The sequence below is a fragment of the Pinus tabuliformis genome, chromosome J (genome assembly GCF_031772625.1).
Source record: "Pinus tabuliformis cultivar Carrire ecotype Pingquan chromosome J, CPIR1, whole genome shotgun sequence".
Lineage (NCBI taxonomy): Eukaryota > Viridiplantae > Streptophyta > Pinopsida > Pinales > Pinaceae > Pinus > Pinus tabuliformis.
Window position 1 is genome coordinate 962,500,465 of NC_142295.1, and position 24,420 is coordinate 962,524,884.

General features: G+C 39.3%; 1 protein-coding gene across 1 annotated transcript; it reads left to right on the top strand.

The window, feature by feature from the left end:
• The first annotated feature begins 2,606 nt into the window (after positions 1–2,606).
• Positions 2,607–3,882, top strand: LOC149230027 (vacuolar ATP synthase subunit D (VATD) / V-ATPase D subunit / vacuolar proton pump D subunit (VATPD)). The gene has a single exon (XM_089378830.1). The coding sequence runs from the start codon at positions 2,760–2,762 to the stop codon at positions 3,567–3,569; it is 810 nt and encodes a 269-aa protein (XP_089234956.1). The 5' UTR covers positions 2,607–2,759; the 3' UTR covers positions 3,570–3,882.
• Positions 3,883–24,420: the final 20,538 nt, after the last annotated feature.

A 24,420-nucleotide genomic window follows, 5' to 3' on the forward strand; every position in this document is an offset into this window, starting at 1 on the left:
TAGGTGTGATATATGTTATCCTAATGATGGATTTTTTACAAAAAGTGATGTGTCACATGCAAAATTCTTTTTTGACACAATTCTATATATCACCACGATTGAAAAACTGGAGTGATTTGATATGTTGCAGGGAAAGAAATTTTATGCTTGATATGGTGAAAGTAGGAAAATTCCAAGAAGATGAGAAAAAAAACATTTCTAAAGAATGCACTATGGTGGGGTGCATTATGATACAAAGATATAAGGTTTGTGGAGCTATGATATTGCAAGAGAAGGAAACTTTATACTCTAGGATATGTTGTGACAAAGAAAACTTTGAATTGATGCAATATGTCATGGCCAAAGCATTTTAGGTGCGTTGCACACACTTGTCTTTATGTGCCCCCTTTAAAAACATCCTTTCCTTTTTGTAGCACATGGACTAAAACTTTGGTGTGGTATGTTGTGTCCTTGAGATAGAAAGTATGAGGAGATGCCATATATCACAAGTAAGTTCTTTTAGAAATTTTCCCTTTCTCATCATGTAGGCAAGTTTGAGACTATGTAATGTATTGCATAGGGAAAAAAACGCAGTGCAACATGTTGCATGAACAAAAAACTTTGATTGATGCGATATGGAGCGATGTCGTATGAAAAAAAGCTTAATGAAACTTTTATGCAATGTGATACTTTACATCTAGACAAAGTTTACAATCATGCAAACCGATATCACTAGAGAACGTTTATTTCTATGCAATACATTACACAAAACCAAATTTTCCACTATCATGACATTTTGCACCAAGACTTGCACCAAGAATTTGGATAATAAAAACACAAAACACAAAGTTTATGGTCTACATAAGGAAAAAAATTATGAATCAACATGTCACACCTAAGTCTAAAAGAGGTATGATACACATGAAACCGAACCTTGTTTTAGTATAGTGTGTGCAAACAAAAAAATTCACACAAAAAATACATGGAAGACTATAGTTTTCTTAACTCAACATAAGACAAAGGCTGTACGGTGCTATACATAGGGTGTTACACTCAAAATTACTTTGACCATGACACAACATCTTGCATTGAAAATTATTTTGTCAGTAACATATCATGTCACATTTTATCTATGTGATTCACTGCACTTTCTCAAGCATTGCTTCATGGATGCAAATGTAAACTTTTCAATCTTTCCTTCACACAAATTCAATATTGTCAATTTACTCATCCAATTTCAAGAATAACAAGGGTCAATATTTTCAAGAATTAAAAACAAGATATCAGTTGAATTACAAGCGGGTATCACAAAAAAGCCCCCAAAAAACAACACTGGCCCTGAGATCAATTACCCTGCTGGATTCTTCGATGGTGCATCACAAAACAATATATGTGGTTGCGGTTTCATTCTCCACATTGAACTAGAGCTGACATATTATGTTCACTGGGGGCGGGTAAAGGTACCAATACAAAGGCTGAAGCTATGGCTTTATGGGGACTTCTTTGGTTTGTTCATTTCCTGGATATTCAATCCGTTCACATCTATGGCGACTCAAAGGTCATTATTGACTATGTTGGTGACAAGGCTACCATCTACAAATCCTCCATACAAGGCTGGTTAAATCAGATCAAGACACTCTGGAGCTCACTACTACACTCCTCCATACAACACATTAGCAGAGATTTCAACATGGAGGTGGACCGACACTCCAAGCAAGGCATCAGAAATGACTTGGATGGTCTTCATTTGGAGATCAAAATGGGCGAGAATTGGCATGAGGTTGGGATTATGCCAATTCCAGGATGATTTTCTAACCTGATAACCCTCTTTTTTGTGATATCGCACAAATCCATTCTGTTATTTCCCTTTTGAGTCATAGTTTTTGGAATTACAGAGAACTATTTATCAGCCTTTTATAGTATCACATGTTGTTAATATCGCTATGGTACTATCTGAGATTCACAATGTTAGACAGGTATATGCTTATCGGGTTGTTCACTTGGTTCTTTTTTGTATGAAGAATCATGCAACACGCATTGTATATCTATACTCTTCGTATTTGGAAATTTCTGATATGAAGAAAATGTAAGTATAAATCATGAATGAATATATTGCTTTTTTCTTTCTGGAAAAAAGAAAACCTATCATAATTTAGCTATCAAACCAACATTGAGGACAACCATCATTAGTTGCTCATCATTGTTATTCAAAGAAAACCACACCACCTTGAATTCATCACTGTTATTCAAAGAAAACTACACCACCTTGAATTACCCAAACTGATGGTCTATAAAGAGACATGCTTTCACTCTTACCAAATACCTTTCAATCTTAAATTCTTAACTTATTTCCTTATACCGGAAAAAATAACACCTAAAAATAAATTATAAAAAAATTGAACAATACATTTCAAATGATTCTCCAGCGAGGGGTTTTTTTTTTTTTTTTTTTTCATTAATATATTATTTAATATTTTAATAATAATTATAGTTGATGCAGTTTTATTTAATAATAATTATAGTTGATGCAGTTTTATTTAATAATAATTATAGTTTATGTAGTTTTAGCATGTACTGTAGAATAATGAGTACCTTTTCTTCCCATTAAAAGGCCAAGAAAGAAAAGCACATTTATGATAGCGATTGCAGAGTATAAACAGAACGCGAACACACAGATGATTCCGTGAGATAGCTCTCTTCCTAGCTGAATTCACAATTCCGCAGACAGCCTGCATTACGGGCCATTGATCGATCGATCGAGGAGCAGGAGGAAGAAAGAAATGTCGGGGCAAGGGCAACGACTGAATGTGGTGCCTACGGTGACGATGCTAGGCGTGATGAAGGCGCGCCTGGTGGGGGCAACGCGCGGCCACACCCTCCTGAAGAAGAAGAGCGATGCCCTCACAATGCAGTTCCGGCAGATTCTGAAGCGCATCGTGGCCACGAAGGAGTCTATGGGCGAGATCATGAAGGCCTCGGCATTCGCCCTCACGGAGGCCAAGTACACCGCGGGGGAAAATATCAAGCACATCGTCAGGGAGAACGTGGACTCCGCCACGATCAGGGTCAGGGCCAAGCAGGACAACGTGGCCGGCGTCAAACTCCCCAAATTCGAGTACTTTACGGAGGCGGGCAGCGGCGGGGAAGGATCCACAGGAAGGAGCAACGTTCTAACCGGCCTCGCCCGTGGCGGGCAGCAGATACAGCTCTGCCGATCGGCTTACATAAAGGCCATCGAGGTTCTGGTAGAGCTGGCCTCGTTGCAGACCTCGTTTCTGACACTCGACGAGGCCATCAAGGCCACGAATCGCAGGGTCAATGCGCTCGAGAACGTGGTCAAGCCCAGATTGGAGAATACCATCAGTTATATCAAGGGGGAGCTTGACGAGTTGGAGAGGGAGGATTTCTTCAGGCTGAAGAAAATTCAGAGTTATAAGAAGAGGGAGCTCGAGAGACAGATGGAGAGTGCCAAGGGTTTTGCCGAAGAGCAGGTTCTGGAGAATTTTGCGCTTCAGAAGGGGATTCCGATGGGCGAAGCGCACAATCTGCTGTCTATGGGAAATGAAAAGGATGAGGATATTATTTTCTAGAGAGGTAATTTAGAAAGTTAAAACCCACAAACCATCTGTTCTGCTACAGAATTCTGTGTAATTTTTACCCCAATAACTAGCTGAACTTTCTCCGGGATCGGAACGTCGGATCTGCAGCAGAAATTTCAGTAATTTTATACCCAATTGGCTTTTATTCAGCTTTGAAGTTAGCGGAATTTGTTTTGGGCTTCAGTCAGATTTTTTTTCTTTCTTATAATATAATTCTGCAGCGTTTGTCAAAAACTTTTACTTGATTTGTAACGATTTTTTTTGAAATTTTAATCCAATTGGTTGTTTTTCAACTTTGAAATTAAACCCAATAAGTATCAAAACTTCATCGGGGATTTGAGCCTGAGCTCTGCAACAGGAATTTCTGTGATCTATACCAAATTGGCTGTTTTCTAGGTTCAAAAGCAGGGGAAGCCTTTATGGGCTTCATCGCAGCAGTTTGATTGATATATTTGATTCTTAATTTTACCAAATCTGTCAAAAACCTGTATTGGACTGTAGCAGACTTGTGTGCAATTTTACCCCATTTGCTGTATTTCAATTTTGAAATTACACGCAGGATTTGAGGCTTTGCTCTGTAAGAGAGGTTTCTGTGATTTATGCCCAAATGGCTGTTTTTCAACTTTGAAACTAGCAGAACTTGTTAGGGGATTCAAGCCAGATGTTTTGTTTGGTGTAACTGATGATCAGTTCTACCATATTTTAAGTCAACTGGAAGTTCATTAACCTTGAAATTAACCCCGTCACGTAGCAGGACTTCTCTGGAATTTGAGCCTGAACCTCCGCAACAGGATGTTCTGTGACTTATACCCAATTGGCCGTTTTTCATATTCGAAGTTAGCAAAAGTTCTTACAGGCATTGGTACCGATGTTTTGGTTGGTGTATTTGATTACTAATTGTACCGAATCTGTCAAAAACTTGCATTGGAAATGTAGCATGATTGTGCATATTTGTTATCCCATCGGCTGTATTTCAATTTTGAAATTACACCCAGGACTTGAACCTCTGCTTCACAATTTTCTATAATTTCTACTTAATTGGCTGTTTTTTAATTTTTTTTGTTTTGTAAAGTTTCTCTTGACTAAAAATGCTTATCGATTCTATCAAAATACAAAGTATGTTACGTGCATTTTATCCAAAAAAAGGGGTTGTATCAACACCCTCAACAAGCATAATGCCAGTAGCAAGAATTCTTAAACAACCGATCAAAATGGATGCCATGCAGGGCCATTTCAATATTTTTGGAAATTAAATTCACTATTTAGGTTTCATTCCGACAAAATACCCCCAGGATTTAGTATGGTCAATATCAGGAGCTTTTAAGATTCTGGGAGGCCTAGCCTTTTTGGGCCAAATTCCTTTATATGCATAATTTACCTAGTAGCTTACTGTTATTGGAATCAAATCATTCCCTCGAAAATCATATTATTCCCGGCCAGCCAGAGTGCCCATACAACTGTACATGTAATACCCTGTGATCATGAACTGTTCTGTCCATGCATGTATTAGTAGATACCCAGTTGAGAATATATCAAACTTTACAACTAAACCTAATAACTTGCACAGAAGAGAACTTACTTGGGACTTGAATTAGGGTCTTTGTTTTATATGGTTGATTATTAATTTTACCATATTTGTCATGATCTGTAGCAGAGTACGTACTCATATGATTCACGTTTATTATCACATAATCTGAAAGGATTGGCCTATTGTGCCCTGATTATGCTTATTGGTCCATTCCTTGGCATTTTCTTTGCTTCCTTGTGTTTGGTATATAGAATTGTCTAATTTTTACCCAATTGGCTCTTTTTCAACTTTGAAACTATAATCTAATAGTTAACAGAACATGTTTTGAGCTTCTGTCAGCTGTTTTCTTATTTGTGGTTGATTATGAAGTTTACCATGTCCATAAGCACTTGCATTGGATCTGTAGCAGAGTGCATTTCTTTGGTTGAAAAGTGTCATATATTTTATTTTGTTTTTAGAATCGAAGGATTTGCGCACATTTCTCTGCTTAGAACAATGCTCCATTCCTTGACATTTTCCTTGCTTCCTTGTTTATACCTATTGATGAGGTTTTGAGTTCAGGCAATGAACAATTAGATGCTGTAATGCCAGTTAGAGAACAGATAGTGTGATCTAGCCTGCTGGTGATAATGAATTAGTTTGTATTTTTCCTGGGGAAATTTGCTGTTGCCCAGATCTGCAAGCAGTGCAGATTATTTCCTATGATTTGAATGGATATGTTTCTGGCACTTTTATCTATGTATTCCTCTAGGTACTCAACAATAGTATACCATCAATGAACTTGCCCAATCAACGTCAGGTCTCTGGTACTCGGTTGACTTACAAGACTCATCTATGAAGTATTCAATTTCATTTGTAAATCTTGTTTGTGAACAGAAAACATTCTTGTATGTCTATATCATTCAATGGTTACTTTATTCAAAAGTCGCCTTTTTTTCATGTTTAAACTTGTCTAATCGAGAACATCATTATGAGTAAAGCTTTTGATTCTTGAACAGTGCCTAGCTTCTCCTCTGCACCAAATTCCTAATCGGCCTGGTAGTTGTGTTTAACAGATAAACGTTTTTACTATCCATATTGCCCAACTGCACTGTTCCAATTTGGAACGTTCCCTACTGTGGATGACATATTAACTTAGATCCAAGGAGATAAAAGTTACAGCATTTTAAATCAACCTTTGAACTGTGTAGCAGTCTTAAAGATACAGGATGAAAGGCAGGTTAAGGTTGATAGCGTTGAAGAAGGAACTTTGTAAAAGTCTTTTGGGTTCTATTATTATGCAAATAGATTCTTGCAATCATCATGGAAAACAGAAAGGGCACATAGATACATTCAAATATGAGTTTTATCTTGATGATCATTTTGTGTATTTATTATGGTACTTGTTTATAATATTTTATGCAAAGTCAAAGTAGTTCAAACGCACAGGGTAACATCTTACAAGGGAAAATCCACCAAAATTCCTTCTATATATTTGCATGTTTAACGTTCATAAACTATTTTCATAGCAAGCTATCCTTTAAATCAGTTCAGTGTTTCTTCATATTGGTTCTGGGTTGAGACAGTTTATCACATTCTGAGGCATAGTATTCAAAACTGGAATCGGTGACTGGACCGGTCCACCTATCAAACTGGGTTTCAAATTGGAACTGGTCAAACTGGGACTGGTCAGATTTCAATGAACCGGTCTTTAAAAAAATACATGAAATAATTAGTTTTTAATGAAAAAAACTATTTTTTAGTTTTAAAACTATGATTCCAAACCAATAGATTCAAATATGCAAGGTTTGCTCATCTATATATCATGTAAAGGTGAATATATCAAATTGGCACTGAGTGCAATACATATCAACGACAAAATACATAATCAATGAGGCTCTAAACGGCCTCTAGAGTCCAAAAACAATGCTACAAGCTATGGGGCCACTGGCCTACTACAAGTCTACATATCAGTGATCAACAACATGATCACTCCTCATTATGATCAAACTCATCACCACTACTAGACAAGGGATCATCAACATGAGCTACATAAATAATCTGGCTCGGAGTTTGAGGACTCCTAAACTCCTTTGCAACTTTAGTAGTAGTGGTAGTAGTAGCAACTTTAGTAGTAGCAACAAAAATAGACATCAAAACTACAAATCACTGATCAACATGATCACTCATGAAACTCATCATTGATTCAACGCTACTAGAAATGGGATCATAAAAAAGAGATACATAAACATTATCTAGCTCAAAGTCTTCAAACTTGGATTGCTCAACCTTATAATATGATAGAATTTGAAAAAGTTTAACATGCATTACCAATAATTTTGGTTTGAGTGAAGGGTTCATCTCGTCAACCTTATAATGTGGTAGAAAAAGCTTAGCATGCCTGACCAGTTGTTTTCCTTTGAGTGAAGGGTACATTCTTGTTAAGGCCATGGTAGAGGAGTTCAACAATCAATATCACCAACATCAACAAAGTTCAACAATCAATGCCACCAACATCAAGGTTCTTAAAGGGCTTCATGCTCTTGATCAAATGCCAATCTCATATCCTCACACATGAGAGAATCAAATGGAAACATTGCAAACCTGCAAACCATGAAATCCTAAAAACCATTAAGTCTGCTGAATTTTGAGTGAAATCTAAAATTCTAGTTTCTCCATATGAAATCCAATGACATCGAAACCACTCTCAAACCGTTGAGAAATCTAGGACGTTCAAAGATACACGATTTCTCTGCTTGATAATTGCTTGTGATATACTTTTAATTCTTAACTTATAGTCTTCTCTTTGTTTAGCTTATTAATGTGTTCTTGTCATCAAGGAAATTATCAATATGCACAATAAAAGACAAGTGACATAGTATGTAGGCTTGTCAGCCAGGGCCAAAAGCTCTCACCTCTTGAGAGGAAAACCTGATCAAAATTCTTCTTCTAGATTTTCAATTAATAAGTACCAAGACCATGACACAAACCCTTAACTCTAGTATCCTCCCAAGATCCTTGTCACTAACCTTGATGCTCTGCGTCTTCCCTTCCTCAACTTTCTTCTTGATCTAGAACTGCTCTCCTCGGCTTCTTCTAGAGAAACTCGGCCTTTATCCTTCACACGACTCCTTCTTGACTTCCTCTAGAGAATCTCGGTCTTTAGGTCTTCACTGGTCTCCTCTAGAGAAATTCAGTTTCTAGATTTCTATCTTGGCCTCGCAGAAGAATCCTTCTCCCTTTCTTGCTCATAAGAAACTTCGATGCCCCGGAAGAAACCTATCTTCGCATTGCCCAGAAGAAACTTCCTTTGCGCTGCCCAGAAGAAACCTTCCCTTACTTCTTCCCACTTCTTTTTGACCTCTACTTCGCACTTCTGTTTGTTGAAATCAAGTCAAGTTTCTTGATCAAATTGTGTGTCTTCAAGTGAGGCCGAGGAGGGTTATTTATACACCTCCACACATGTCCTTTAGGCCGACATGTTCACTTGAGGTTAGGCCGACTTCATTTAGCAGTTTCTCCCATCGTTGTAGGTCAACTTGAAGAGGATAGGTGACAAGGTCTCGGAGGATACTTTACATAGACAAGATTGAGTCTTTTACAAAGTGTAACATGAATTTATTACATGACAATGACTCAACATTTTATGACTAGATGACAAATAAATCCTAAAGACTCTCTTTGGGAGTCTTGACTCAAAACAAAATCCCTTGCTCATGAAACCCATGAAGCAAGTCAATATAATAAATTTATTTTTCTTATTTACATCTCATTACATAAAATCATATTTACATGTCATTATGAAGATCGAACCTAGTTACACTTTTCAACACTCCCTTTTAACTAGGTTGGTATTCATAATGGTACTTGGACTTTCTCAATCTGAAGAATCTCTCATAAGAAGAATTATGATTTGTAACTCATTTGTATAACATTATATCAACCAGCATTGTTACATAGCAAGGCCTTGACTAACAGCTCCATCTCTCCACAAGATCTAAGCTCAATGCTAGCAAGACCAATGATTTATAGACACACTAATCATCGTCTCTCCTGGCACATACCCCACCTGGGTTCTCTCAGGATATGCTCCATGAGGACTACTCTTATATTGGACTCCCCAGTCCCACAAAGAATATCGGTCCTCCACGACTACTCCTACTGTTGGATGCCCTATCTCATCCTCAAAGAGCATCGAATGCCAAATTGTTAATTTTAGGCAACAATGGTATGTTCTATGCGTTAGAGCAATTTTACTTTAATTTCTTTATGAGCCCAATATCAATTTTAGTTTAGCAATCACATAAACATGTAAGTAAAATGCTGATAGAACATAAACATAAATAGTAGAAGACAAGCCAAGATAAGAGGATACAAGATGTGGCATTAGTCAGGGATAAACCCCAATGTGGGGAAACCCTTGATCAAATCTTCTTTTAGTCTTCAATAGTCCAGCAGAGAGAGATAGTACAATTTACAAATTCTGATAATTTATAACAACAACAAAAGAGCCCTACCCAGAAAGTCAATGTTGGTCAACAGGGTAGATTTGACCCTCAAAGATTTGGTCAACTTTAGTCAACTTCGGTCTCCAAGCAACAAGATGAAACAACCCTCAAAATAGTCGAATTCTGCCCAGTCAAAGGCTGGTCAAACAGTTAACCTGCGGTCAACCCTAACCACAGTCAACGCTGGTCCAACAATACGGATTGCCTCGATTTTTGTGCCTAGAAATGTGGCTTGCCCAAACAAAAATAATCCTCACAAAAATGCAGTCAAACACGTCAACGCTGGTCAAACCCTTCCTGAAATTTGGTCAACGCTGGTCAATGTCCAAAACATAAAATCACTGCCCTTTTCTTCACACTTGTGGAGAGAGAAGCTGCCCAAAAATCCGTACCCAATCAGATGAGGAGAGAGAGATGTGTGAAGCTGAGTGATGTCCAAATGAGGAGTAGGCATCATGTATTTATATGCAAATGTTGAGGATGAATAGACGTCACTGTTGGGCTTCTGAGCCTACATGAGTTTGCTGGCCGACCTTGACAATTTGTCCATAATGTAAATAAATTCATAACTTCATTTGTACATGACATAATGGGATGATATTTAGATCAATCCTTCACCTCTCTGAGAGAGGAATCCAAGAAAAATATCAACTGTCATAAATAAGATGACCCATGTGGAGTTTGGCCCCAGCTGCCAATTTTAACACTCCCTCTCAACTAGGGAGAACTCCACCTGCTAATCCATCTGTCAATCTGTACTATCTTTGCCATCAATGCATTGCTCTGCTTTGCTGAACTATGAAGAAGAAGAAGTGATTGAGAATGTATCATACCATTCTCTACTGACCTGAAGTCAGTCCCAATCAAAAGAGAGTGTCTCATACCACTCTTATTGACCCAAAGTCAGTTCCAATCAAAAGAGAGTGTCTCATACCACTCTTATTGACCCCAAGTCAGTTCCCATTGATCCCAGATCAATATCGGACATCCTAGCATAGGGAGTACGGTAGTACACGATGCATCCATCAGTAGTACTATGGTCCCTATCCTCATTTCCCTACTCATTGGCCAGATGAGAGGTACTTCCCATGAGTACCAGACTACATGGGTAGGATGTCTCAGCAGGAGAAGGATGAACCACTCGTCCTGCTCACATGTCGCCAAGGGGCCAGATGAGAGGTACTTCCCATGAGTCCCAGACTGCATGGGTAGGATGTCTCAGCAGGAGAAGGATGAACCACTCGTCCTGCTGACATGTCGCCAAGGGGTATCACAGGGGAAGGATGAACCACTCACCCCGAACTACTCACCCTGTAGTTGCTCACCGCTCCAAGAAGTACCCCAAGCCCCCCATAGCTCCCAAAGCTCAATATCCATCTCATACAGGACCCTCATAAGAGGGCCTCTCCATGAGTTCAAGTCGTTCTTGGAAGGCTAAGAATATGACCTTCCCTAGGGGCTTTGTCAGAATATCGACGACCTGCTCATCAGTCCCAATGTGATGGAGCCTTATTGCTCCTCGTTGTACCATATCCCGAATAAAGTGGTACTTAATATCTATATGCTTGGAGCGATCATGAAACATGGGATTCTTTGATAATCAGATCCCACTCTGGTTGTCGCAGAGGATCACGGTGGTCCAACACATGTTGAAACATCTCACTGAAGAGCTTCGTCAACCAGACAGCTTCACAGGAGGCCATACTAGCAACTATGTATTCGGCCTCGGTGGTGCTCAAGGCAACCGATTTCTGCTTCCTGCTCATCCAGGATATCGAAGCGAAACCCAGGGAAAAAAACATCCAGAAGTGCTCTTGCAATCCACCACATTGCTGGCCCAATCAACATCAAAATAACGATGCAGCCTCACATTTCTAGCAGTGTATCTCAGTCCATGAGTGATTGTGCCTCGAAGATATCTCAGAAGATTCTTGGCGGCAATCCAATGTATATGATGAGGCTCAACCATGTACTGGTTCAATGTGTTAACTGCAAAACATATGTTGGGATAGGAGTTCACCAAGAACATCAGTGTTCCTATGAGTTGACGATACTCAAAAGCATTTCTCAATTTAGTTCCAGCAACACCACCACATAACTTCTTAAAGTAAAGTTTTTCGGAGTAGTCATAGGCTTGTAGTCCACCATCCCAAATCTTTCCAATATCTTCACAACATATTTTCCTTGAGAGAGGAAAATTTCACCTAGTTTTTTCCAAACCTCCGACCCTAGGAAGTAGTGCATCGGTCCTAGGTCCATCTCAAATTCAGAAGCCAACTCCCTCTTACATTTGTGAATGAGAGGGTCTGCACCTGCCAGAAAGAGGTCGTCCACATAAAGTACCAGAATGAGAGGTTTATCATTTTCAACCTTAAAGTAAAGGTTCAGATCGGCTTCACTTCTAGTGAATCCTAGCTTCATCAGATAGCTATCGATCCTCTCATACCAAGCCCGGGGAGCTTGCTTCAATTGATAGAGAGCTTTCTTCAACTTGCATACATGAGATTCCTGACCGTGTACTTCAAAACAGTGTTGCGAAAATCGCGATATTATCGCGATAATATCGGAAAATAGCGATTTTTTGAGTTTGGCAATATTATCGTCTGTTTTTTATTTGTTTTGTTTGTCTGTTAATTCTCGCAAAAAATCGCGAAAAAATCTTGATTTTTTTTTGGTCGATTTTTTGATGAGGAGGAGGAGCAACAGGAGGAGGAGGTGACACAACCTACCCAGGCTATCCCTGTCACCAGTAGAGGACGTGGTCTACCTCCTGTAGCTCCTAGTTCTTCAGCTTCTAGAGCACAGCAGAGTCCACTGCCAACTCCATTGGCATCTACATCTAGAGGGAAAGCTATTGCATTTTCTTGCAAGAGCGGCAGAGGAAATCAATGGTATTAGTTATTTGGTTCATTTCATTGTATGTGACATTATGACTCATTATTATATTTTTTGTTGATATTTTGAGGCTGAGTTGGGAATCAGGAGTCAGGACTGACTATTCAGGACATGATTCACTGTTATGTGTGATGTAGCACTAGAAATGATATTACACATCTTATATATTAGTTCTTTTATCATATTTATGTGTCAATGTATTTATTTTATGTTGTAGATGCTTTAGATATTAAAAAAATTGAAAAAAATGAATATTTTTGTATTTTACGATTTTTTCCTGATTATTTCCCTCGCCGATATTATCTCGATAATGATTACTGCAACATTGCTTCAAACCCTTCGGGTTGTTCCACGTAGACTTCCTCTTTGATTGAACCATGCAAGAAGGCGATCTTGACATCCATCTGATGTACGTTCCATTCTTGCGAGGCAGCAAGGGCTATGATCGAGCGGATGGTGGTGTATCGGGCAACGAGTGCAAATATCTCATCGTAATCTACACCCTCCTTTTGAGAGAAGCCTCGAGCAACAAAGCGAGCCTTGAACTTTTCTGCACTTTCATCAGCTCCATGCTTGATTTTGTAGAGCCACTTAGAAGTGACAACCGATTTGTCCTGGGGTCTAGGGACCACATCCCAGACATCATTCTTCATAATTGACTCGTATTCTTCATTCATAGCATCCTTTCATACTTGTTGCTTCACGACTTCTTCGAATGATGAAGGCTCATTTTGAATGATAGTGCTCATGGTAGTCAAATATCCTTAATACGTGTTCGACTTCTTGCTTTCACGGAAAGTTCCCCTTGGTGCAATGTGTCTCTCAACATCTTCGAGAGTCTCCCTAAGCCATGAGGGTCTCCTCTTGGATGAGGAAGGCTCATGAGGGAGTGGATCAATAGGATCCATTGGTTCATCAACATTGGACGTCGTTTCGTCCTCTTTTTCACCTTGATTTCCTGTGTCAGCTTCTTTGTCCTTAGGATAGGAAGGTTGTTGATCTTCCTGAGGGCCATATCTTCGTCGAAGGTGACATCATGACTTATCTCAACTTCCTTTTGACCAACCACATAAATTATATATCCCTTAGAATTTTCACTATAGCCCACAAAGATTCCCTTCTTCCCAGATGCACCCAATTTGCTTCTTTTCTCTTTCGGCGCATGAAAATATATGGGGCTTCCAAAAATTCTAAAATGAGAGACATCGGGTTTCTTATCAGTGAACATTTCTTCGGGAGTCTTGGAGTCCAATGCTTGATGAGGGCATCGGTTTTGAACATACACGACGATATTTGCAGCTTCAGCCCATAGAAACTTTGGAAGGCCTTGATCATGAAGCATGGCACAAACAATTTCTACAATAGAGCGATTCTTGCTTTCAGCCACACCATCCTGCTTGGGAGTGTATGGCGTTGTAGTCACCCTCTTAATGCCAACTTCTCTGCAATAATCTTGGAATTTATTGGATTCATATTCAGTCCCATTATCAGTCCTCAATATCTTGATTTTCTTCTCGAATTGGTTTTTGATCAAGGCTTTGAAATGTTGGAATCAGGTGAACACTTCATCCTTCTTCTTCAAGAAGTAGATCCAAGTCTTGCGAGAACAATCATCCACAAAGGTGAGATAATATAAGTATCCTCCCAAGGAGTTTATGAGCATCATACCAGATATATTGGAGTGGATCAGTTGCAATATGTCTATGGTCTTGCTATTACTTGAGGGGAATGGTCCCCTTATAAGTTTTCCTTTGGCACATCCTGGACATACACCTTCATTCTCTACTTTGAATTCGGGCATACCTGTCACCATTTGTCTCACATCGGGTAGGGCCTTATAATGAAGATGGGCGAACCTCTGGTGCCATAGTTTCGATTGTAGAGATGTGTCGCAAGACATGGCTCCCAATGGACTTCCTCCAACTTGATACAAAGTGTCAACCTTGAACCCAAGAGTAAAAGCATCCTTGAAATTTCTTTTCCAAACACGTACCTTTGCGTCGATAAAATCCACCTTGAATCCTTTATCTTCCATTATTGAAATGGACACCAGGTTCTTCTTGAGATCGGGTACATATAGTACTTCTTGCAAATGAATAGTGGGACCTTGATTCAATTGAAGGGTAACATTCTATTAAAATTGGCAACTAGGGCCAAACTCCATGGGGGTCAACTTATTTATGGCAGCTGATATTTTTCTTGGGACGACTCTTATCGAGAGGTGTAGGATTGATCTAAAGATCATCTGATTCCAATAAATATTCATGGAGTTATGAATTTATTTGTGTTATAAGACAATTCGTCAAGGTCGGCCAGCAACCAAATAAACCCCACATGTGCTCAACGTTTTAGTATAAAAGGAGATGACTTGAGAGTCATTCTACACACACTTCTATCTTGATTTCTCTCCACTTGTCTTGGGTTTTAGTGGAAGAGAAATCTAGGAGTGGAAGCCCTAGATGTTGGAGGAAAAGAGGTTGCCCTAGCTGCAGCAAAGAAGACAGGCCAGCGTAGCTATGGAAGGGTTCTATATGTTGCCTAAAGGAGCCTAGCTGCAGTCCATGGATGGAGAAATATCACGTTGGAGGAGGCCCTACTCAATCTACCCTAACCGCAGGTCTGCCCAGCCCTAACCTAGCTGTCTAAAGCCTAGCCGCAAAAGAAGATTGAGGAGATCTGGACAACGTGATGTGGAGGAGATTAAGGAGGCCGAGGGAGGCCTTAGCAAGCCCTAGCCGCAGTCCTAGCTAGAGCAAGGAGAGGCCAAGACAACGAGGAGAGCATGGACCGTTTTAAGGGCTAAAACAAGGCAAGCAACCAAGTCGAGGAGAATAGGAGCAATACGTTGCTGTGGGCATCATTCTGTGGAGGCAACAACTACAAGATTGTTGTTGTACTTGGCCGCAGGCCTAAGCACACAACTATGATTGTGTTGGGGGTGTTAAGGGTTGACACACATCCTAAGGAGGCAACATTGCTAGGGAAGAAGCTTGCCAAGGTGGGCCGTAGTCCTTAAGGGGTTGTTTATGGACTAATAGCTGGGTGTGTAAGGGCTGCCAGATGCCCTAACCAGTCACCATATAAGCAACAGTGAAGGTAGCATTGGAACAATAGTGTTGTGGACAGTAGTGCTAGTGCAAGGTGACATAGTGCTGCAAAGATGCATGGGATAGCAAGGTGACATAGTGCTGCAAAGATGCATGGGACAACAAGGTGACATAGTGCTGCTAAGATGCATGGGACATAGTGTTGCTAAGATGCATGGGACAACAAGGCTACATGGTGTTGCTAAGACACATGGGACAACAACAAGGTATGCTAAGACATATGGGACAACAACAAGGTATGGCAAGGCAAAGTGGGACAATAGCTGTGACATGGCAACAAAGGTACATGGGACAACAACAAGCACGGGTAACATGGCAAGCATGGTGCAACATGGCAAGCACGGGCAACATGGCAAAGCATGGTGCAGCATGGCAAGCATGGACAACATGGATAGCAGTGGCAAGCATGGTGCTGCTAGCACATGAGACATGTTGTATGACAACATGGTTCAACAATGACACATGGGACAACAGTGCAACATAAGGTGTAGCAGTATGATGTGTACAACATGGTCATGAGGTCCAACATTGTGATGATGGGTGCATGGTGCAGCATGGTGAGGTGCAGCATGATGACGAGATGCAACACAATGATAGGTGAAGGAGTCACCTTGTAGAATCAGTTGAAGCAACATGTCTACAACTGATCTCATGTATCATCTTCTTACATATGATCTATGCTCTTATCTAGATAAGTCAAAGTGTTGAATTATGTTGTAAATGTACTATCTCTCTCTCTCTCTGCTAAACTATTGAATAACATATAAGAAGAATTGATCAAGGGTTTTCCCACATTGGGGTTTGTCCCTGGCTAGCGCCACATCTTGTGTCCTCTTGTCTTGGCTTGTCTTCTGCGATTTACGTTTATGTTCTATCTGCAGTTTACTTAAATGCTGATGTGATTGCTAATCTAGAAAAGATATTGAGTTAACTGTGAAAATTAAAATACATTGCTCTAAGCATAGAACATACCTAAAATTAACACATTCCCTACTCCCTTGACAGGATAGGTGGCATCGTCTCCAAGGATGATCTCCAAGTTTGTCTCCTTTTCTATCATGTTAGAGAGGGCTTCCTTATATTCGGTGAAGTGCCTTGAGGCACCACTATCAATCAACCAATTTCCCAAAGTGTCCAAAGGAGAGGTAGTGGAGAGGGCTGATATAAGATAGTACTCTTTTTGCTTATTGTTAACAACATTGGATTCATCATACCTAAAGTTCCTTGATTTCTTGGAGGGTTGACCGTTTCCTTGATGTCCCGCATTCCTTTCTCCTTTGCCATTCCTTTGATCGTTGTTGTTGAAGTTGTCCCTGGAGTTGTTATGATAGTCATCATCTTGAGGTGTATCCCTTCTATTAGGACACTCCCTTGCATAGTGGCCAAACTTATTGCAAACAAAGCACCTGCCCTTCCTTCCTCCCTTAGATCTAGGCTTTCCATGGTAATGACCTTTAGACCCTACATTATGCCAAAAACATTATGCTCTCCTTTTGGCATGAGTAGAGAATGCAGTGGGTTTGCTTCTATTAGAAGGCATTTCTTGCTCCACCATTCTTGTTTCTTCTTGAATGCATCTCGACATCAATTCTTCAAACCCTGGAATTCGATCATTGTTGAGTATAGTGGTTCTAAATACATACCACTCAGGTGGGAGTCCTCCAAGGGTGGTGAGAGTAAGTTCCCTATCAGGAATGATTTCTCCAATCGAGAGTAGATCATTCTTGATCTCAGTAATCGTCAAGAAATAGGATTGAATGTCCTCGTCCTTGCCCTTCTTAATATCCTTCAATTTATTCTTGAGAAAGAGAATTTGATTAACATTACTAACCTTGAACATGTTGACCAACCTGTCGTATATCTCCTTGGAGGTCTTCAATTCAGAGATATAGGCCACTAGATGCTTGTCAATGGAATCCCTGATAATCTTCTTTGCTTTGGCTTCAACCTTATTGTACTTGATCTTTGCAGTAGCCGGTGCATTTGAAGGAAGCTCAGGGATTTTACCTTGCACATAATCCATCACTTCCTTCTCTTCCATGGTTAAGTCAAGAGACATCTTCCATCCATGCTAGTCATATTTATCATGGATCTTGTCTTCAGTCGGGAAGTAGGATGAGGAACCCATTGAGTCTTTTGTCCTTGTCCAAATGTCTTTGGTGATTTCTCTTTCACTCTTGCTTGGGCTTTGTTTTCACCTCAGCTCTGATACCATGTTAATTTTAGGCAACAATGGTATGTTCTATGCATTAGAGCAATTTTACTTCAATTTCTTTATGAGCACAATATCAATTTCAGTTTAACAATCACATAAACATGTAAGTAAAACACTGATAGAACGTAAACATAAACAATAGAAGACAAGCCAAGACAAGAGGACACAAGATGTGGTACCAACTAGGGATAAACCCCAATGTGGGGAAACCCTTGATCAAATATTCTTTTAGTCTTCAATAGTTCAGTAAAGAGAGATAGCACAATTTACAAATTATCATAATTTGTAATAGCAACAAAAGAGGCCTAACCAGAAAAGTCAACGTTGGTCAATAGGGCGGATTTGACCCTCAAAGATTCGGTCAACTTCAGTCAACTTCGGCCTCTAAACAACAAGATGAAACAACCTTCAAAACAGTGGAATTCTGCCCAGTGAAAGTCTGTTCAAAGTTCAAACAGTCAACCTACAGTCAGCCCTAACCACAATTAATGCTGGTCAAACAGTATGAATTGCCTTGATTTTTGTGCCCAAAAATGCGGCTTGCCCAAATAGAAATAACCCTCACAAAAACGCAATCAAACAGGTCAACGTTGGTCAATGTCCAAAACAAAAAATGACTATCCTTTCCTTCGCACGTGTGGAGAGAGAAGCTGCCCAGAAATCTATACCCAATCAGATGAGGAGAGAGAGATCTGTGAAGATGAGTGATGTCCAAATGAGGAGGAGGCATCATGTATTTATAGGCAAACGTTGAGGATGAATAGACATGACTGTTGGGCTTTTGAGCCTACATAAGTTTGCTGGCCGACCTTGACAATTTGTCCATAATATAAATAAATTCATAACTTCATTCGTACATGTCAGAATGGGATGATCTTTAGATCAATCCTACACCTCTCGAAGAGAGGAATCCAAGAAAAATATCAGCTCTCATAAATAAGATGACTCATGTGGAGTTTGGCCCTAGTTGCTGTTGAAATTTGATGACTAAAAACAAGTTTCCTGCAATCACAACCCGATTTTAATTTCACCTTATCACTCCCATTTAGTGAAATGCCCTTTCCCATAAACATACATTCAACATATAGAATTCTGGAAATGGAATTTTTAGATTAAAACACATGGGACTGTCAACACATGCTGAAAATAAATATGGACATAAACAGACCAACAACACATAAAAATACACACAAATTTTTGGTCAACTTAGACCCAGGCAAAACCCCTTCAATCTTCTCTGGGGAAAACCTGTTAGAGAGCTCTTCAAATTTATTTATCTTTCAAGTTAAGGAAAAATACATTTGCAGACAAAACAAAATAGCGAAATACAACTTATCTCTTCAACTCAAAACTCCTTGAAAATTGTGCCCACTTTGCCTTGATTTACGTGCCCACTTGAAGCTGAAAATATATACTGTACGGATACGACTGTACAGACTATACAATTTTTTTTTCAAAAACTTCTCTTGAATGGCGTGCAACTCACAACATTCAATGCTGTTCGTACTATACCTTCTGCTGTCTTCTATGCCTTGATTTCCATGCCCAACTTTGCCCAGAAATCACTCCTTCAGCTTGCTGCAACAAATTTCTCCTTCAGAACTTTTCTCCAACTCTCAGCGTTTTTTCTCCAATTTGCTTATGAAGAATGAATGCAGTCTCTCTTTTCTTTTCCCCCTTTTGTTTCCCTAAATGACTTTTGGGCAACCCTAAGATCTAATGGCTCAGATTCATTTAGATCAAGGGATGAGAATAAATGTGCATTTAATTCTCACTTCCTATTTTTTAACTCACCCATTAAATAAAGTTCCCACATTGTACTTTATGTCTAAAGTCACTTTTCGCTTTATAATTTAACATTGACTTAACCACTTATAAAGTCACTTTCACTTTATAAAGTCACACTTAGGAAAATGATTATTTTGGACACTTTCCCTAGGTAGAGACTAACCCATGGGAAACCACTTGTTCAAGGTACACTAAAAATCAACAATTGCCAATTTTAACACAAATGATTACACAACTCTCCATTCTGTCTTCCTAGGTGAAGACCAGAACAACATGTCTATCTCTCCTTTTCAAATCAGGAGGACATATTCCATTAAAGGAATGTACTCATTCCTATTACAAAGGAATGTACCTAAGCTTCCTGCTTAGGAATTTTTAAAGTTTCTTTCAAGTAAGAAACTTCTTTTCAGGCTCCCTCTTAACTAGGTACCGACCGCAACTCCTCATGTGGAGATCTTGGAACAATCCATTGCTTGAAGAGTTCCTTCCTTTGATGTCATGAATTCCTTCTTCATCAAGGAGTTTTCATCTTCTGGGAACTTCTACATAGGGCACAAATCATCCATCACTTTTATCCATGAGTTAGTCATGTCCTCAACTCATCAGAAAGTGATCCATCATATTTTCTATCTGGCTTTGCTTCATGTCATTTTGCTTTCATGCCATATTTTTTGGACGGACATTACATCCTTCTATATGGTCTGCTTGGAAGTCATCCACAAATTTCCCTTTGGCAGTCCTACATAAGCCCGTCCAAATATTAGTTCAAAAATAACAGATGAACACTTCAAATCAAAATTACCTTTGTGATGATCTTTCACCATGACATCTTCCTTTAGGTATCAACATCCTGCATGCAAATTGACACATCTCCCACTGATATCCATTTTCAAGGGTCTCTATCTTTTTTTGACTTCCATCAGAGTCTTCACATCCTTCCGGGAGATCTTCTAGTCAAATCTTCTTGGACTTCGGATGTTGAATTACTTCTATCTTCGTTGCATATTATCACAATCTCTTCCTGTCTTTTCACACTTCATTCCTAGGAGCTTCCAATCAAAGTTCCTTAACTATAGTCAACTTCCTTATGATTCATATCAGAACATATTATGTTGATTTCATCTATTGTGATTTATGCTTTTCTGCAATATTTCGGAGGAGGAGATCCCTTCTTCTCTTGATCATATTTTCCAAGATGAAAATAGTGATCTAAATTATCTGCAACCATATGACATGACTTTCATAGTATCCTATGTAAGCATACATACCTCATCTTTCCTTTCGGTCATCCAGACTTCCTGTAGCAGCTTCATTTGAACGAAGGAACTTCATCCTTTAGCCCTGCTTTCTTGATATGTCATCATACCATCATTCCTTGAATCCCATGAGTTGGAATTCGTGAAGAAACATTTGCTTTCTTTCGAGATCGGTGAATCCTTTGATGAGGATTCTTTTAGAGAAACTTGAGGATGTTTCATATCCTCACCTGACAGAGGTTTTCTTTATTGACTATGATGATCCCAGTCGATGATGACCTCTGTTTCTTTCTATAAGTATCAATGAGGTTTTTCCAAGAGCTTCTTTTCTTTGTAATCAGTAGAATTTGTACCAGACATATTTTTTGCTTTCCATGTCACGATCTCTTACTTCTAATGCTTCTTTCACGGTGCTATTTCTAATCTGATGCATTCTATTTTATTTACACTGCATCCTATCTATAACTTACAACTTAAAAGTACCTTCTAGTGAAGAGGATCATCTCAGTCATCATAGTAGAGATCTTTTCGCTTCTTCCTTCTTAAGCTTCTTTGTCTCAGGTTTTTTCACTTCCTTAGTAGAATAGTTTTCTTCCCTGTCCCTCTTACGTTTGGGACAGTCTTTTCGGTAGTGCCCAAGATTTTGACAACCATAGCATCTTTTGTTAGCCATGTTCTTGTTTTTCTTTGGAGTACTAAAGTTTCCAAATTTTCCTTTTCGTCTTGTCACTAATTGTTCCCTTTTATCTGATATTTTGTCACTTTCTTTCTTCATCTTGTCTTCTTCTGCCTTGCAAAGAGACCATAATTTGATGAATGGGATAACTTCCTCTTCATCAATAGATATGAGGTTACCTTGTTCATCAGTTAGTGCATTTAGAATAACGAAGATCATTTCTTTCTCAGATACCATCTCTCCCAGATTTTGCAGTTGCCCTTTTATTTGAGACGCTTTTGAAAGACGTGACGATATCCATTCATCCTTTGACACCTTCAATATGTATAGATCAGATCTAAGTGATATGGGCTTTCATATCGTTCTTTCAAAGAAAAGTTCTACCAACTTATCATAAATATCTTTAGATGTCTCTAGCTTGGCTACATAGGAAAGGAGAGGACCTTTGATGGATTCCTTGAGAATCTTTTGAGCCTTTAGATCCCTTTCCATGTACTTAGATAATGCTTGTTCTTCGGATGGCTTGAAGACTTTTCCATGAACATGATCAATGACTTCATTTACTTCGAGGACTATGTCTATTCTTATTTTCCATTCAAGGAAGTTTGATATCCCAACCAACTTTTGGTTCTCCTTGAAACATGAAGTCATTTTTACTAGATTGGATTATAATAAAAAGGTACTTACTTGTGAAGATCGAATCTTCAACTTGATGACGAACTTGTTGCTTCTTACTTTGAATCTTCGGTGAGGGAGGATTGCCTTCTATGAGATTTTGCTTCAATAGAGAGAAGATTGTCTTTTGATCCAATTTTCCTTAGATTTGAGGAGCTTCCACTTCCTTGGTGAAGTATGAGTGATAATCTTCTTGAAGTGCTGCTATGGTTTCGGTCTTTCTTCCTGCTTCCCTCTTGAAGATAACTTCAAGATTCTCGCTAGAGTATATTTCTTTGATCCAGGGTTTCTTCGATGTAGATCTTGATCTTTTTGCTTTGATAACCTTCGACTTGCTTTGATGCCTTTCTTTGAAGTTTGATTCTTGCGTGTCTACTTGCTTTTGACTGCCCCCTCTTGTCTTCAACACCTAAGCTCCAATTCCATGTTGAGAAATCTAGGGCATTCAAAGTTACAAGATTTCTCTGCTTGATAATTGCTTGTGATATACTTTTACTTCTTAACTTATAGTCTTCTCTTTGTTAGCTTATTAATGTGTTCTTCTCATCAAGACAATTACCAGTATGCACAATAAAAGACAAGTGACATAGTAAGTAGGCTTGTAAACCAAGGCCAAAATCTCTCACCTCTTGAGAGGAAAACCCAATCAAAATTCTTCTTCTAGATCTTCAATTGATAAGTACCAAGTCCATGACACAAACCCTTGACTCTAGTATCCTCCCAAGAACCTTGTCACTAACCTTGATGCTCTGCCTCTTCCCTTCCTCAACTTTCTTCTTGATCTAGAACTGCTCTCCTCGGCTCCTTCTAGAGAAACTTGGTCTCTATCCTTCACACTGTTCCTTGTTAACTTCCTCTAGAGAATCTCGGTCTCTAGGTCTTCACTGGTCTCCTCTAGAGAAACTCGGTCTCTAGATTTCCATGTCGGCCTCCTAGAATTGCCCAAAAGAAACCTAACTTCGCACTGCCCAGAAGAAACTTCTATTGCACTACCCCAAAAGAAACCTTCCCTTACTTTTTCGCACTTCTTTTCGACCTCTACTTCGCACTTTTGTTTAGCCCTTTACTTCGCACCTCTGTTTGTTGAAATCAAGTCGAGTTAATTGATCGAATTGTGTGTCTTCAAGTGAGGCCGAGTTGGGCTATTTATACACCTCCACACATGTCCTTTAGGCCGACATGTTCACTTGAGGTTAGGCCGACTTCATTTAGTAGTTTCTCCCATCGTTGTAGGCCGACTTGAAGAGGATAGGTGACAAGGTCTTGGAGGATACTTTACATAGACAAGATTGACTCTTTTACAAAGTGTAACATGACTTCATTACATGACAATGACTCTAACATTTTATGACTAGATGACAAATAAATCCTAAAGACTCTCAATGGGAGTCTTGACTCAAAACAAAATTCCTTGCTCATGAAACCCATGAAGCAAGTCAATATAATAAATTTATTTTTCTTATTTACATCTCGTTACATAAAATCATATTTACATGTTATTATAAAGACCGAACCACGTTACACTTTTCAACACAAACATCTTGAGTCATTTCATGGTAATGTTAAAAATTTAAGTAAAAGGATGAATCCTTTTACTTTAAGAATTTAACATTACCATTAATTGCCAACATTGCTAGGGTTGAGACGTGTGAGGCAAATGAGAGGGGAGGCATGTTTTTCTTTGAGGGGCTGTTTTTGGAGGAAAACAACCCCAAATTTCCCTCAAAACAACTTCAAAACTCACAAAACTGCGTTCTGTGGGGTTCCTAGCTGGCCTGGCAATAAACCAACCGATTTATGGCCAGTTAGACCAAAAATCGGTGAGGTTGCTTAGATAACCGGGTTTTTCAATCGGTTTGATGGCCTGGGCTAATGAACTGGCTGGTTGACCGGTTACGGTTCGAACCAACCGGTTTTGAATAATATGTTCTGAGGTCAGAAGGGATCTATCTGTTAGGTTTTTCACCTACATGACATTGAGTCAGAAGAACACCTCATTTTATGTTACCCTGTATCCTATGAGATTAGGGGAGGTTTCATTGCCTCTATTGAGAGCCAGGAAGATTCCACAACTCTTTTCCAATACCTGAACGAGAGGTGTCTAGCTCTTTTCTTGAAGGAAGATCTGGGTCTCAAGAGGCAGGTTCTTACAGCGTTTACCCAGCCAAAACCCTATTTTGCTAATCGCATCCTTCTTTCCCTGGACCTTGGCAAC